The 17,109-nt window shown below is 39.3% G+C and overlaps 1 protein-coding gene across 5 annotated transcripts in view; it reads right to left on the minus strand.

Annotated features, from left to right (window-relative positions):
* Window positions 1-3,974: 3,974 nt before the first annotated feature.
* The window catches only part of C13H16orf70 (chromosome 13 C16orf70 homolog), a 53,503-nt gene continuing 40,368 nt past the window's right edge, over window positions 3,975-17,109 (minus strand). For 3 of the 5 annotated variants that reach the window (XM_034788265.1, XM_034788264.1, XM_034788267.1), the window contains 8 exons: window positions 16,152-16,285; window positions 14,702-14,785; window positions 13,830-13,912; window positions 12,474-12,517; window positions 10,117-10,160; window positions 8,472-8,530; window positions 6,615-6,687; window positions 3,975-6,090 (listed from right to left, as the gene is read on the minus strand). In XM_034788265.1, the coding sequence (XP_034644156.1) occupies window positions 6,001-6,090; window positions 6,615-6,687; window positions 8,472-8,530; window positions 10,117-10,160; window positions 12,474-12,517; window positions 13,830-13,912; window positions 14,702-14,785; window positions 16,152-16,285 (611 nt within the window). In that variant the 3' untranslated portion in view covers window positions 3,975-6,000. The remainder of the gene's footprint in view (window positions 6,091-6,614; window positions 6,688-8,471; window positions 8,531-10,116; window positions 10,161-12,473; window positions 12,518-13,829; window positions 13,913-14,701; window positions 14,786-16,151; window positions 16,286-17,109) is intronic. The other 2 variants (XR_004647976.1, XM_034788266.1) reach the window with 2 other exon arrangements.

Consider the following 17,109-nt stretch of genomic DNA (forward strand, 5'->3'; position numbering starts at 1 on the left):
CTGCTTGCAGAAGTAAGGAGAGTAGGATTTGGTCCCATATCTGATAAGGAGGACAGGAGGATCAGCTTTATAGAGAGGGAATTGGGAAAAGGTCAGCACTGTGGGAGTTGCTACACACAAGTCAGGCAAAAGGGCTACTCATGAAACGAGGCAGCAACCCATGCTTGAGAGCTGCACTTGGGAACTGATTGATTAGAGAAATAAGATTGTATTTCACATTAGTTGTATACATTTTCTATTTGGCAAAATAAATAAAAGAAGGGGCTAATTTATATCTCACAAGCAGCAGTGTGCTGTGGAGGCCAGAGAGTGCAAGGCCTGTGTAAAGGCATAAATGGCTCCAGAGAGAGCGAAGCATGAGATGGACTTTGATACACATTTAGGATGTACTGTTTTCTGCAGCACAGCCATCCAGGTGCTGTCCGGCGCTCAGGGACCACAGATACCCCTCTAGGTGAGTCAGAACTGCCAGAAGCTCCAATCCCCATATATCTTGCACACCAGAAGATAAATTATGACCAGATGCCATGCCATCTCCCATAATGAACCTACTTTAGGGACAAGCATCTTTTGGCCCAAGACAAACAGCAGCAAATAAAGAAACAGATTTTAGAGAAAAGGGTTACAAACAGCTACTACAAAGAAAGCTGCTTCATTTTTGGCCTCCCTCACACCATTTTTAAGGCCTCTCTCTCCCCCTCCAGCCAAACATCCTCAACTCAGCTGATCAGCAGCAGGCGCCTGATAAAGCCAAGAAAGACAAGTTGCTGTCCCCATCCCCACTCATTTTAACTATTTGGTGTGAGCTTCTCTATAGCAGATCCCTCAGCCTGCAGATCAGGTCATTAAAAGCATTCCTGATGAACCTGTACTGGCCTCTTACTATTCTTCCTCTTTCCTTCAGGATCATTAGCAGTTGTGCCTTTAATACTGCCGCCTTGAGAAACTGCCAGCTCTCCTGAACTCCTATTTTCCTTAGATTTTCTTCCCATGGAACCTAACCTACCAGTTCTAAGAGTCCGTTCAAGTCTGCTTTTTGGAAGTCCATTGTCCCTATTCTGCTACTCTCACTCCTTCCTTTCCTTAGAATCATGAAATCTGTCATTTCAAGATCACTTTCACCCAAATTGCCTTCCACCTTCAGATTCGCTACTGATTCCTCCCTGTTGGTCAGAATCAAGTCTAAAATGGCTGTCCCCCTGGTTACTTCCTCCATCTTCTGAAATAAAAAGTTGTCCCCAGTACATTCCAAGAACTTATTGGAAATTCTGTGTTTTGCCTTACTGTTTCCAACAGATGGCTGGCAGTTAAAGTCCCCCATTACTACTACATTGTATATTTTGGGTATTTCTGTTATTTTTTTCTAGTAATATCTCATCAACCTCCTTTTCCTGATTTGGTGGTCTATAATAGACCCCTGTCATATTATCCCCCCCCCCCTTTTTTTTAGCCCTTTTATCTTCATTAGAGACTCTCTAACTGGTTTGCCTCCCATTTCCTTCTGGGCCTCAGACCAAGTGTATATATTCATGTATAATGTAACCCCTTCTCTCTGTGCTTCCTAAACAAGCTATACACCGCTATACCAATATTCCAGTCATGAGATTTATCCCATCCAGTCTGTGTGATGCCAATTAAGTAAAAATGTAGGTTATGTACTAATATTTATTTCTATTTCTTTCTGTTTATTCCTCATACTCCTAGCATTTGCGTATAGACATGTAAGACATTGAGCAGTTTCTCCCACTGATTTTGTGGCTTATGACCATTGTGATGGGGATTGTCACCCCTGGGGTGCAGTTTGGGAGCCGTGGGAACCTCTACGCCCCTCTAAACCACCCAGCTGGGCTGGCCCTGCTCACACTGCTTCGTTGGAGATAGGGCCTGGAAAAGTTGGCTGTATCACCCAACACGACAACAGGTGGTGTCACACACACACCTGAGTTACCTGAGTGCTTTACCTAAGCCACTCAAAGACAGGCAGCCAATTTCCCAGCTCCCTGAGTATAAACCCAGAATTATACTGTCTTACAGTGCACAGGGATCTGTACAATGTGAGCTCATTAATAAAGTTCGCCTTTCCCTCGATGTGGGAAAGATATGCAACAGCCATTGCTCACAGAGCTGAGATTTTCCCCAGACACTTCTCTTAAAGGCACACTGGTTTAGATCAAGCATAAAACAAGTTTATTAACTACAGAAAGATAAATTTTAAGTGATTATAAATGACAGCAAACAGATCAAAGCAGATTACCTAGCAAATAAACAAAACTGCAAACTAAGCCTAAAATACTAGGTAGGGTGAGAAATTGCTAATTCAAATCCTGACTGATGATACAAGCAGTCCACCAAGTTTCCATACACAGGCTAGAAATACCTTTAGTCTGGGTCCAGCACTTCCCCCAGTTCAGTCTCTGTTCCTCAGGTTCCAGGAGTTCTCATGTGGGGAGTGAGGCCAAGAGATAATGTCACACCTCACCTTATACAGCTTTTCCATATGGTGGGAACCCTTTGTTCCAAACTCAGTTTCCAGTCCAGCTTGTGGAAAAATACAGGTACCAAAATGGAGTTTAGTGTCATGTGGTCTGGTCACATGACCTAGCATGCCCTGCTGTGTCATAGCAGCCATTACTCACAGGCTGGCTGAAACATGTACAGGAAGGCTAACCAGGTGGGCCATATGCTTCTCCTAAGGCCTATTGTTTCCCCTGATGGTTCATTACCCTGAACAGGCCCTTTATAACCAGCTGTCTAGAGTGGAAGCACTCTAGTGGGTGTCACCCAGGTGTAACCACATTTGAAATACAGATAGTCAATATTCATAACTTTAGATAAAAAAAATTATACATGCACACAAATAGGATAATCGTATTCAGCAAATCATAACTTTTCCAATGATATCTCGTACCAGATGTATAATTATACAACTATGATGAATATGGGGCGCAGTGGCACAACTATAATGTAGTTTTCTGTGCTCCCTCTCCCAAACATCTACCCTTCTGTTTATGGTAGTTTTTTTATGCTTACCTGTGGTCTGCTGCCACCTGCCCCCTTTTAATCTAGTTTAAAATCCTCCTCATTAGGCTGGCAAGTTGGTGAGCAAAGATGCTTTCCCCTTTTTAGTCAGGTGGACTCCATCTCTTCCCAGCAGATCTTCTCGGAACAGCGTCCCATGGTCAAGGAAGCCGACGTCCTCCTGTTGACATCATCTGTGCAGCCATGCATTCATATCCAGGATGTGCGTATTCCCGCATGGGCCCTTACACTCAACCATGAGGATGGATGAGAACATAGCCTGTGTCCTCCCCTCCCCCTTGCTCCCAGAGCACTGTATCACTGCTGATCTGCTTGGGGTCAAACTAGGCAATATCTGCTCATGCGGATGAACAGCATGGGGTAGTGGTTAGAGCAACAGATGAGCCTCGGCAAACTTTCTGTAACATCTGGGACGTGGGCTCCAGGCAGGCAGCACGTCTCCTGAGACATGTCAGGTTGGCAGAAGGATGCTTCCATCCCTTTCAGAAGGATGTGCCATGGAAGAGCGAAAGTCTATATTTCTCTATCAGATGGTGAGAATATTGCTAACATCCCCCCGCCCCAGGACAGAACTTGGAGTCTCATGCAGGTCAATTTTCAAAAAAGATTTAAGAAAGTTAACTAATAATAAGCAATCATATTTTAGCTTTATATTTAGGAACATACATGAATTTATACAGCACCTTTTATTCGACTATCTTGAAGTGCTCTATAAACACGTTTCAAAACTCTGTGAGGTAGCTAAGTTCTGAAATAAACACATTTTCATAAGGGTAAACTAAAGTGCAGCTAGTTTAAGTGACTTTTGTCCAAGTTTACACAAGCCAGTGCTAGAGATTGGAGCAGACCCTGGAATCTTTATTTCCAACTCCCTGGTAAAATTATCCTGCATATAAGAAGTAAATGATATGAAATAAAGCAGAAGCATTCACCACTTTATTACAAAAACACCCAGCAACTGTATGCAACACAAAACAGTAACTGAGAGTCGTATTTTATTTGTCTTTCAGTGTACATGCTCATTATGTATTCTGTTTAATTTACAGAAGGGCTATGTAAACCAAAATGAAAATTAGAGAGGAAACAAGGAAATAGATTGAGGTGTAGAATTTTTTCAGCAAGCAATGATCACAGGAAACAGCACAGATTGAATAGGAATTCAACAGGAGTAACACCTAAGAATAACGAAGGTAAACAGTAACTTTTTCCTTAGATAGATTCTCAGTGGGGCTTTTTTGTTTTAGTAAAACACTCTAGAATGTCACAGTATACAGGAAGACTAAATGGCAAAGAATATCATACGCACAAACACACACACACACACACACCCCCCAAATCACATTTATCCCTGCTACTGGTCCAGGATCCAAAACACTAGTTAACATTCTATTTCCTATCTCCCATTCATCGATAAACTATACAGGATTACACTGTACATGGTGTTAAAATTACAAAAATGTCATATTTACAAAATCTGTACACACATTGTAAAACTCACAAAATCGTTGTCTATGTATCACAAGTTGCTACACCAAAATATTAAAAATGGGACAAAATTATACATTTCTCTTTTCCATTTTTAAAAAGGGTTAATATTTCAAAGAACACACACTATTTTCTCCAATAAGACTGTAAGAGAACTACAAACCCAAAGCATCCACTTGAGATAAAATGCAGTGAGCAGCATTTCCTGACTAGAGAAAAGCCTATATCCTGTTTCCTGGGGGTGGGGTGTGCAGTTAGATTATATATACAGAGATGGTGAAACTAGATTGAGGATGTCTTTGGCTAAAACTTTGGCATTAAATAAAAGTTATAGTTCAGAAGACATGGGAAGAGGTTTGTTGGTGCTGAAGAAGTTGGGGAATTTTTCTTTCAATAATCTACATACTCACTACAAATTCTTTTTCCTTTCTCCTTTTCTACAGGAAATGGGGAGGAGCTAGGGGTTTTGGAACAAACATATTCCAGTACATTTGTAGATGAGGCAACTGCATTTTCTTTTACGGGATGGATTTTCTTTTTCTTTTTAAGTACGAAGAAAAATGGTATCAAAGAAAAACCTCTTTCAATCACAGGAATAATCTCTTCCAGATTTTGGGGTTTTTTTGGGAAACGGCATATGGAAAAAAAGTTAGTAAACCAGGCATGGCAGAAAAACAATTGCTTCAGCATGTCAAGTAAATATTAGTGCAGGAAGGTGGACTATTCATCAATCCACCACATAAATAAGCTTAATGCACAGCGTACATTAAATAACCATCACACCCCGTACACAGATGCTCCTCAGTGAAGATAATGTTTATCAAGTCATTAAAGTGTATGTAGTGCAAACGTTACACAACCAAGTATTATGCACATGCTACTTGCTTGTTCTGAAGTTACACAAAGATGTGGTGCCTGAAATCATGGACATATATACACCCTTGTCACACTTGGTACCATGTCTTAAGCCACAGAAATATCCATGTGTTTATATTTGTGTGTGTGTGTGTGTATATATATATGTATTTATATATATATATAATGTATGTATATATACTTGGTTTCTTAAAATAGGACCACCACATCAATACAGTAACACAAACACAGACTAATATCAATACCTGTTTCCAGATGCTCCAAGGCTCAGAAAGTTTGTGCTTCTAATTCTTGCAGTCATTAATGCTCCTTCTGCCAGCTCAGGAAGGATAGACAGTCTCTTCGGGTCTGTGCTGTGCAGGAGACGGCCAACCGAGAGGAGTAAAATGACAACACAGGCATCTAGCTGCTTTCCTCCATCACTAGTTCCATGCCTTATGATGAAGGGTTGAGAGAATTTCCCCTCCGCACCGCGCATGGACGGGAGGAATTTTATTTTGAAAAAAAATCATACCATGCTTTCCATATAAGTGGCAGTAAATCAAGGCACGCTGTACTAGTTTTGTAGCATTTAGATTAGCTGATTTTGAAGGTGATGCTTCATTGAGGAAGGTCCGAAGTTCTCAACTGGCTGCTGGGTCTTGCTGGGCCGTACAAAGTAACAGATGCTATGTGATTATTCTGCATCACCTGCAAAAGGAGGGCACAGAAAAAGAGAAATTAAAAAAAAAATCCCATAAGCCAAAGGGAACTCAGAAAGTTGCCAGTGACACAGTTACAGCATTTATATGCTTGAATGTAGAGCTATAAAAAAAAAATTAAGCAACTGATAGGTGGAATTAAAACACTTAAAGATCTTTGCCAATTCTAGAAAATTACTACTAAATTTCCGGGCGTCATTTAGAGTCACACTTGTTTAACACGGGCACTCACCACCACCCAAAAGCATTTAGTTATAACTAAGCACGTCTCTCAATAGCATGAGTCATGGATGACAAGGCAGATGCACCAGACTTAAACACGAGAGAGGGATTAAACCTGGGGAGAGGGTTGGTAAATGTCCCACTTGTGCCATGTTCCCCGATATTACAGCTGCTCTCGAATGCTGGCTCGCATAGGTATACAGGAAAGACAAAAAGCTGCATTAAAATCCAGAAGCAAACTCCACACCATCTTCTCCCACCCAAACAAATTTGAAAGTTTTTTTTCCTAACCTCAAAGATCATTCGCTGCAGTCCAAAACAAAACGTTGATCCAAATGGGTTAGTATTGTTTGGAGAGGACGACCTTAAAGAAGAAGAAAAAAAAAAAAAGTGTGCATAAGAGGTTGGAATTTCTTAATGTGAAACAATAGCCACCTGTGATTATGTGGCAAGTTTATCACATTTCTCTTATGCCAAGATTATTTAAATTGGGAGGGATTACATTGGTCTGTGCTATGATGCTACGCTGCTTTGGGATTTCAAACGGGTCACTCCTCAGAGTGGTGCTGAAGTATGGGGGGGACCTAGGAGGACCTAGTGGGACAAAATAAGCAGTTATTAGTGACTGCAGGAGACCACTCTTATTCAACCAAGGCTGGAAAGGAAAAACTGAATAGAAACCAAGTAACAAAGAAGGAGCAGCTCAAGAAAACTAGACCTTTTTTAACTAAACCTTTTTGTGCATGCACACATGTGTGCATCTCTCCCCCATTCCTTTTTCAAGTAAAAATTACTAGGAAGCCTACTTTTAAAGGTATCTTCTGTACCATGTATATTAATCTAGTCATTTTAATATATTGAATCTCTAGCAAAGTAGTTATTTATGTCTGAAGTGACATGCCTAATTAAATTTAGTTACCTTTAAAAAAAACAATGCATTTCTTGACTTTCACATACGCTTCATAAACATTTAAGTTATACAAAGAACTAAACTCGGTTTTGTTTTTAAGAGAATTGCAGCAGTTAGTCAATATGGGCCCAATCCAAAGCCCCTCTGAAGTCAAAGGAAAGACTCCCATTGACTGCAATGGACTTTAGGTCAGATCCTTAAAACACCTGGAAAATCTAAATTTTAAAGACTTGTTTATACTGTAGTTTCAGCATAGCTAGGACTGATTTCTGGGTACAATTTTCTTCCAGATATAGTCTATTAGTAAGTTCTGGCTTCCTCTACAATTGGTGAATTTCTTTAACTGAATGCAACATAGCAAATATCATATCATCAGATGGTAATGCATATTATATTGATTTGAACCAGTGACCTATGATGAAAGGGTCCATATGTCATCACTAATTCTCTGGGCCATCCAATCTCTCAACTACTCATTTTACACTGGAACGACAGGATTGTATCCGAATTAATTAAATTTAATGGGGAAAGTGTCCACAAAGAGAACAGGTTCCTTAATTTAAAAAGACAGCCCCAAATTTTTCAATAAATAAGTGAAGTCTAAATTATTCTGCCTACTACTAAAATGCTTATATTAGTGAATATGCTGGATTACAAAGAGATATTGTCAAATGAATACTTCTATGCACTTTCACAGACTCAAAATTGTGTAAAATTACTCATATCCCAGAACTGGATGAGAACTACTTAAACTGACACTATTGTATAGATTTAGGCAGATTTACAATTGAACATGTACATGCATGCTAGATTGCAAGCTCTTGGGAGCAGAGACTGTGTCATGCCATATGTTTATACACTGCCCTCCAGAACAGGCTGCTGCTACTCTTGATTAAAGTTATTTGGGCACACCCACAATACAAAAATAATGTATGTTATTTGTTAACATACACACCCACCCACTATGTTCTATATATACTCTCCACTGTGCAACAGAGGATGGATTTTGGCATTTAAAAGAATTGCTGGAATTCCATTGGTCCATATTACAGATTCTTGATTTCCCCAAATGGTAGTGAGCTTTCCTAGCTAGAGGAAGCAGAGCTGATGCTTCAGCAGCAAAGAGGTGGCATAAATCAGGATGATAATTACTACCAGACCTATCCTTGTGGTAATCATCTGTCAGCAGCTCACTTCCCGCCAACCATACAGGATAACAAGACACACAGCATCTTTACCTATGAAGTACCACTGGCTTTTCCACAGGATGTCCCAGAAGATCCTGAATACTATCCCACTGTAATCACATTAAAAGGGTGTTAGAATAAGAGTCACATGAAAGCTTTTCTTTAAACAAAGGAGGAGGTTCATGCACATTTTGGTTGTAGTGTTGGTGCAAACCACAAGGCAGCACGGAGTGCCATGAACTATGAAGGTTATGTTTAGAGAGTGTTTTGTGATTGGAGCCAGCAGAACCTGCAGCTAGGAGACTGCTCCGAGTTTAAAACTAGTTTCCATGTTAGGCGGAAATTGGACTTTAATTGAAAAAAATAAAATAATGAAATACTATTGTAACCTCTGTGGGTTTGATGGCAGAAACACAAAGCACTGTGTCCATCATTTTAAGGAGATATTTCAAAGAATAAGGCATCTGAAATTTCCCACAGGAAGGCCCTCTCTTGGAACTTTGCTGAGATCAAGTTAGCATCACTGCCTTCCCTCACTCACAAAAGCCTCTGTTTGGTTCAGCATGCAAGACAGGCGCAGTGTTTATTTGACTGAGAATTCCCAGTACTATCCACTCCTGTGGCATGACAGCTTATGAAGCGATGGCTTTATATTGAAGGGATGTAACAATGCAGTGAAGCACTGAAGTATATCAAATAATTCAATCAGAAAGCAAAGGAGGATACAGGCCTCCTGCCTTCAGTAAAGCCATCAATGCTCTGCACCATCATTTAGATATTCCAATTACCATAACACCTGGGTTCACTTCACAGGCCCAGTCTCATTCCCTAGGCTGGCAGGAAACAAAAGTGCTGCAGGGTAGAAGTGTGTGGTGTTGCTGAACAGCCCTCATTCCCGAAGCCAATTGAGTTGCATTTATGCCCACCTGGATGTCAAAGGCATCTCTGTATGTGTAGTGGAAGCTTTTCTACTTAATGTTTTTCTTGCCCTGCTTGGTAAAACACATGATGTATTTAACCAAAAAGAATTATTTACTGTTATCTGGTGGATTTTTGTTTACACTGTTTTCAGAAGGTTTGAATGACCAGTTATTCTTTACGCAATAGAAACCACTGTCAAAAGTTCATTACAAAGTGCAGACAACCCCCAAAGCAAGTGCCAAAAAAAAAAAAAAAAAAAAAAAAAAAATTCAAAGGTGTATTCTGAAACAGGTACCTAGGTAAATGAAATTCCTAAGAGTGCAGAGTTATCTTGTCACTACTCTAGACATATTTAATTAATCTGTATGTTACTGTCAAATCCATCCATGTAAAATTATTTCTAGCTAAACTCCTGATTTGCACCATTAATATTACATTTCAAAGGTATCTCTAATCTTTCTAACACTTAGCTGCCTTAAAATGGGAAACATAACATAATTTACTGGAAGACAAAGCCCAAGGTTTGACCTCACTATATTTCTGACTGTGTTAAGAGTAAAAAGTCTGAACTACAACAATTTCACTGAAAAAATCCAAATCCATAAAAAAGTTAAAATTAAATTTTGGTGGGAGGAGAGTAATTTGAACTCTCTTATTTTAAAAACCATCTTTCTATATTGCTATGATTTCTACAACCCGCGGTCAGAGTTCCGCACACTCAGCAGCCAAGCAATTTATACTGGCAACTGTTCTGGTTGGTTTTCTGAAGACTCACCTTGCTGTATGTTGTGCATGTTTCAGTCTGTGAATCCGTGCTCTCTGTGGAAGGTAAACAAAAAATGCTCTTCTGGAAATTACATTTGAACTGGTCCTTTCTTTGAAATGTATCCAATATGAGAGTTTGAAAAATGATTTCAGAGATCAGGGAACTTGAAAGCATCACACAAAGCGGTCAAAACATCACAAAACAAAAAAATCCCACTGATTAAACATAAATCCACTAGATTAAATAATAACACTGGAGACACAGATTTGCCCATTCACTATTTTAAAAAATAATCTTTAAAGCTTAAATGGCTTCTAAGAGAAAAAAGGCAATATAGGAGTGAAAGAAACAAGACATTATTTATTTCTCTGTGCACTGAATTGACTTGTCAAAACTGTACAGTGTCGGGTAATATGCATAGCAGCAGCAACAAATCAACTCGTGTGGATGAGCTACTTTGCAAAGACTAAGCACTATATGTATGTAAGAAGCCGACAAACCCTCAGATTTGACCCAGTCATTCTCAAACCAAAACCGGTTTAAGTGCTCCCTACATTAAAAAAAAAAAAAAAAAAAGATAAAACCCCAAGCCACACCTTTGTGGAACGCTCCTCCCCAAAACCATTATGAATATATGGGCACAAGTTGTGCCAACCTCTGCTTTTCAGGCTGGCTCCATTTATATGAGCTGGTAGAACTGAAGTGTACAAGAACTCCGCTCTCTGAAGAGCAGAAAAAGCAAGAATCTTGGGAATTTTAATTCCTTGTTTCTCAAAAGAATGAAAAAGGACAGAATGGAGGAACAGCATCACATATGCTTTGCAGTCCCAACAAACCAGGCACTCCAAATAGCTTGCTGGCCATTTTTCCAGCCTACGCATGTATTTCCTTTCATCTCTGGACTTTTTAAAATGGAAAACATCTTCTCTGGGGGCAACCATGAAGTGTTCTTTAATCAGACCAAAGGCCCATTTATATTGCCACTCACCACCAAGCAAGTGGTTCCTAATACAGCTGGGTTCAGTGTTTAAGTAATATGCCCACTGTACCAATGAACTGTCAGCGATAGAATTGCACTGCACATTGCTAGCCCATGGAAGGGTTTACAGACTCTTCAATGGGCTTCATACTATCAAGGTTTCAGTGTGGTGGGTGCGTGTTGGGGAAAGAAAAGGGTGAATAAAAGAAATCAAATATATCCATAATAGAGGCACAAAACAACTTGGACTGAATACAAGTACTCAGAAATGGGAGTGTGAAATACTGCACAAGAGCCTTAGGAAAACATATTTAAATAGGAAGTGAAGGAAAGTAAGTGCTGGTACTCTCAGGTACATCATAAATTTGATTTTCATTTAAACACACACGAGTGTACACCCCATCCCTCTTCCTTTCCCTTATTTTTATCCCAACTCAGATTCTCGCTGATGTGACTTCCATCAAAGCACTGTGCAGGTGAGTACTTTCAAGGGAGACAATCAATGTTGTCAATGGGTACGATGACAAAGGGATCTCTGGTAGCAGTTTAGCAAGCATCCTAGATCTTTTCTAGGATATCAAAGCCCCAGTTCAACAAGGTACTTACACACATGCCTAGCTATGTTATGCAGAAGGTTAAACTAGACTATCATAAAAGACTCTTTTGGCCTTAAAATTTATGATTCTTTAAGCATGCAAGTATCCCCGTACTTTAAAGAGATTAATCACATGCTTAAAAGTTAGGCACATTTTTAAGTACCTTGCTGAATAAGGGCCCGTGTGCAACAAGAGACTTAGGAGGCAAAGTCCTAAACTCTTCCTGAGCCTGGAGATTCCCAGATGATAGTTGCATAGAGACATATGCCACATACTGTAGAGTCATAGTTATTTTTCTGAATAACTCAAATTACATTATATATAATAAACAGACCTTGTGAGTGGTGAAGGGAAAGGAGTTTTATGAGTGACTATCAAGATAACAGTTTAAAAATTCAACAACAAAGGTAGATTGGAAGGATCAGATCAGATTCACATTGCCCTACAACTTTCGGGCCTTAATGAACAACATAATTCATGTTAACCAAGATGCAGCAGCACTCCTCCAGGAAACTAGCAATGCTATGTTATAGTCACACACCTGTAGGCCTGGTCAGGGTAACGAAAGTTTGCCTAAGAATGAAGCTGGAGTGGCCAGAGAACTAACATCTTTAAATATTTTTCTTACTACACATACTAGAAAACGGTTCAAAAGATCTCCTTCCTACTTTCGTCAGCACTTCTATTATCTTCTGTTGTTTGAGACTATATTTGAAGTGAAAATTGGTCCACTCTTTTCCCTTTTGTATTTTCTTTTACAAACCCATGGAACAAGAGGATGGATTACTGACCTCGCTTAACGGCTAGTGGAATCTTGAATTCACAACGATGGTATCTAGAACATTGAAATTGTAAAGCTGTTACAAAACACAGGAATCAACAAACTAGGTAGCATAAACTGACGTAGAAATTCTTTAGTGAGCAGTTTACTGTGACTAAGGGCACATCCACACTGCCCTACAGTTCGGACCCGGTGTGCAAATAGCAGTGCACACCACAGTGCTGCACTGTAACACTCTCATGTGGATGCTGGGGGCATGAACTTGAGGTCTGCACTACTGTAGTCAAGATAGCTACAGAGATTAGAAGTGTGGAAAAAAAAACCCACACCTCTAACTGAAATAGCTATATCAGCAAAAGTCCTAGCCACAGTTATAATTGCAAAAAAATCCTTTTGCTACTAAAGCTTATTTCATTCAGCGAGCTGGTATAAGCTACATTGGCAAAATAACTCTGTTGATATAAACTGCGTGTCCCCAAGAGGGTTTGCTGGTATCACTATACCAGAAACCCTTCCTAGGGTAGACGAAGCCTATGAAATCAGACTGATGTGGAAAATATGATGTCAGAGGCTTATATCATCAGATGGGGAATAAACAGTGGGAAGTTTTAAGAAACAGTATTTGCAAATCATTCTCTTTTGTCATACAGAGACAGGGAATGAAAAATTCTAGAAAAAAATTACAAATAAAACATACCCGTTTCTAAACAACATTTGCCAGAAGACAACACCAGCTCTTCAAAGCAGGAAAAAAAATACTGGGAATACTTACAGGAGAATACCATGTTAGTGGTTAGATTATGTGACCTCACTGTTCTCTGTCCTCTTGTGAACAGCCAGTGAACTATCTACAGGCTCTCTACAGACTATTGCAACATCCACCACACTCCAGTGTATTCGTTTTTATAGTTTAACAGCTAAAACTTCCCAAACACTGTTTTGTTTCTACTTGTCAAATATACAAAGTCCACCTTGCACAAACATTGCTTGTGAGTGAACTAATAACTAAGGTATTTGGAGTTAAGTTTAAAAATTTGCTAACGCTCATGGCTATCCTCTCTAAAAATGTATGTACCGTACTCTCTATCAACGCTGTGATGTTTTATTATTAAATATTTCGTGGAATGTGACTTTGAAGTAGTGCTTGCTGTCCCTCATAAGTCTCTTTCTAATGCATACTTATTAATGCCCAAGAGTTAAAAACCAGAGCTAAAAAGTGTCCTAACAACGGTGTCCTGAAATCCTTCCAAGTCCCCACTAGATAAATCGAAGCTGCTCAACAGAAACTACAGGAACTATAGAAGGCTGACACAGGATTTACTACTCGCAGATTTTGCATTTTCACAGACTACTTCTCTATACTCACATGTTAAAGTTGTAATGACCAGGATAATTTGTATGCAGGACAAATTTCTTCACTTTGTGAGTATTTGCATCAAAAAGAATATCCTGTAGAAGACAAAGGAGATAGACATGAGCAAAACAGTTTGGTTGGGGAATGTAGTTTTTCCTCAATATGCAGTAAGGAGGGTCTAACTATATATTAAAAGTAAAAACAAACAAAACAAAAAAAGCCTTTACAATATAAGAGTGACATTTTATGTATCAATTCAAATCTGTATTTCTTCCAGCAAGTGCATATGCAACTATAATTATATGGCTAGTTTGATGCTGTAATTGCTAATGTTAGCAGTTTCTCGGAGCAAGTCTATTTTATCTGCCTATTATAATTCACTTTACATTGATGCAAGATGGAAAGTCAACATGCTTATGATACAAATTACTTGAGATGCTAAAATGAAGATGAACATGGGAGGAAAATTTGTTACAAATGCCACAGAAATACAAAAAATCAAAGTCAGGCATGGGAATGGTGAAATAGTATCTGGTGAGGTAGAGAAGGCTAGATTTCAGCAACAAGGGTCTCAGTTCCTATGCATTAGGGGTAGCACGTGATAAGAGTGTTGGGGGGGGGGGGGGGGGATGCCAGACAAACACTCAAGAACCACTCCATGGATTGTGGGAAAATGGTAAAATATCATTGTTCAAGTCTGACTTAATTTGAGCATTTGCAATCCCATTTTTCATATTCAAAGATTCTGAGGCAGCCACCGAGAGTTTTGCACGATGTTAGTACTTGTATCAAACACCAACTTGAGATACTTAGTCATTCTAAAGGGTACATTGGATGGCTGATTCAAATTTAAAATGGCTTATTTATGGAAGTCTTCAACTTACCACTCCAAGCGTGAAGTAATTAAAAAAGTAGTCATTGCACTTTGATGGAACCTGCTTATGGGGGGAGGGTGAATGAATTTTCATCTGCAAAGAAACCCACATATAGATTTATCAGTGCTTACCATAGCTAAAGTATTATCAATGCGTTTACTTTAAAAACAATTTTTCAAGGTCTGGTTTCACACTGCATCCACACATTTTCCCTCAGATTCAAATTGTGAATTATCTTTGTGCAAAAGTATCTTATATTTTAATACTGTGAGAAGTCTATACAATCTGGGCTATGTACAACCCAAACTTCTGAGGGGTTCCATTTCAATTAGGAGATAAGGGAACTTTATCAGAAGTCAGCTCCTAATGTCTTCAACAGGAGGTGTTGGGATTGCCTAGCATAGAAATAAGATTATACTACTGGCATTATATAAATAGCAAATAAAAAGATTACTCAAAATTAAAGGAATCCACCTGTAAATACCCTGTTCTCGTCATGTTAACACACCATATATCCCTGCACCCAGAAGTGAGAGATGGGCAAAGACCACTGAAAATGCCTCCTCCTGGCAGTAAAGTGGGAAGAGAAGATATCAAAGTCTTTCAGGTAACTGTGAAAAACATATCCTATTGCCTAATACTGAGAAAGGTTCATATGCCTCTATCGACTCCTTTCAGTGAAATAAAGGATGAGGCAGGAGGAATCCACAAAGAGTTTAATAGTGAAAACTGCTGTGGAGCAATGTTTCCTCTAATTTTTGACAGGCCGTGCGCGCAAAAAGTTTCTTCTGTGCAAATTTTTGTGCTTCTGTGCAAATTTTTGTGTGCATGGTGTTTCGCCGTGCGCACGGTGTTTAGGATCTGTGTGCGTGCGCACACACGCACAGCTTAGAGGGAACAGTGCTGTGGAGGTAGCTTTAAATAAATATAACTGATAATTAGTTTAAAAACGTAAAGTCTCATGCTTACTGCAGGATCACCAGCTGCTGGCAATAGTTGGATCTGACATAAGGCGTGTGTGTGTCTATTATATACATAAATAGTGAGTGTGTTTTTTCATATTATAAACATAAAGAACACACACAAATTTTACCTAAAAGTTATCTTTAATTTTCATTAAAAAGAAGAAATTACCCAGAAACCAGCATACAGTTGTTAGGACTTGTCCATATTCAAAGTTGCACCAGTTTACATTGGTTTTTAACAGATTAACTTAAATCCAGTGCAAGACAGTGTAGGCACCTGTAGTTTGATTTAAATAAGGTTTATACAGCAATTTAAATTGATTCCTTACTAAATTAAACTAAACCCATATAAATCAGGTTTAAATCAGATTAAGAGAGTGCCCAGCCTGTGTTTTTCACCTGTTTAAAATCAGTTAAAAAAACCCACAGCACCTTTAAACTGCAGCAATTCTGAATATAGACATGGGCCTAGAATTAGGAATGCCTTTTCCTACCTTGTCTTCTGACTTGTAAAAGACTTTGTGCGGAGACCCCAAAGTGCTCAGCACATCTTGGCACGAATCACCAAAGTACACACAGCGCTCAAATACCCGCATCTTGGCATCAGCTAATAAGCCTGGGCCACAGCCTGAAGAATGGGGAACAACAGCCTAATGTTCATAGCTCCTCGATCACAAAACTACACAAAGAATAAATAATCACAAATCCCAGCACCTAGTTAGTTAAGGGGATGGAATGCAAAGAAGTTCCTTTAAGATAATTTTGCTGTACTGAATTCAGTTCTTAATTCTGATAGCAGTTTACACACAAAAAGGTCTCATCTAGGTAATGTGGTTAACTGTCACAGACCCATATCGTAATGGCTAAATTCACTGAGTGCTATTCCCTGAGAAATAGATTGAGAAGAACTCTTCCCCTATCTCTTTTCATTTTACAACATGAAGTTTACTTATTTGCACTCAAATTTGATCAATTCGTACCAAGTATAAGTGCCAGCAGTTAGCTATGTCCGTAAGAAGTTTAACTGCAGTACTGGAAGCATATTGGGAGTATGGTTTTAAAGGTTATACAATAGTGTGTAATCTGACCAGCCAAAAAAAGTAAGGCCCATGCAATAGAATTCTTTGTCAGTACTGTTTTAGGCCAAATAAATATACCGTATATACTCGATCATAAGCCGGTTCGTTTATAAGCTGACCCCCCCCAAAATGGACGAGTAAAAATGGAAAATTTTTATGACCTGTTCATAAGCCGACCCTATAATTCAGGGGTCAGCAAACTTTGGCTCCCGGGCCATCAGGATAAGCCACTGGCGGGCTGAGATGGTTTGTTTACCTCAAGCGTCCGCAGGCACGGAGGTAAACCTAAGTAAACAAAGTGTCCTGGCGCGCCAGCTGCTAACCCTGATGGGCCGGGACAGCAACTGATGGAGAAATTGTTTTGGGGGGAAAA

The sequence above is a fragment of the Trachemys scripta genome, chromosome 13 (assembly GCF_013100865.1).
Source record: "Trachemys scripta elegans isolate TJP31775 chromosome 13, CAS_Tse_1.0, whole genome shotgun sequence".
Taxonomy (NCBI): domain Eukaryota; kingdom Metazoa; phylum Chordata; order Testudines; family Emydidae; genus Trachemys; species Trachemys scripta.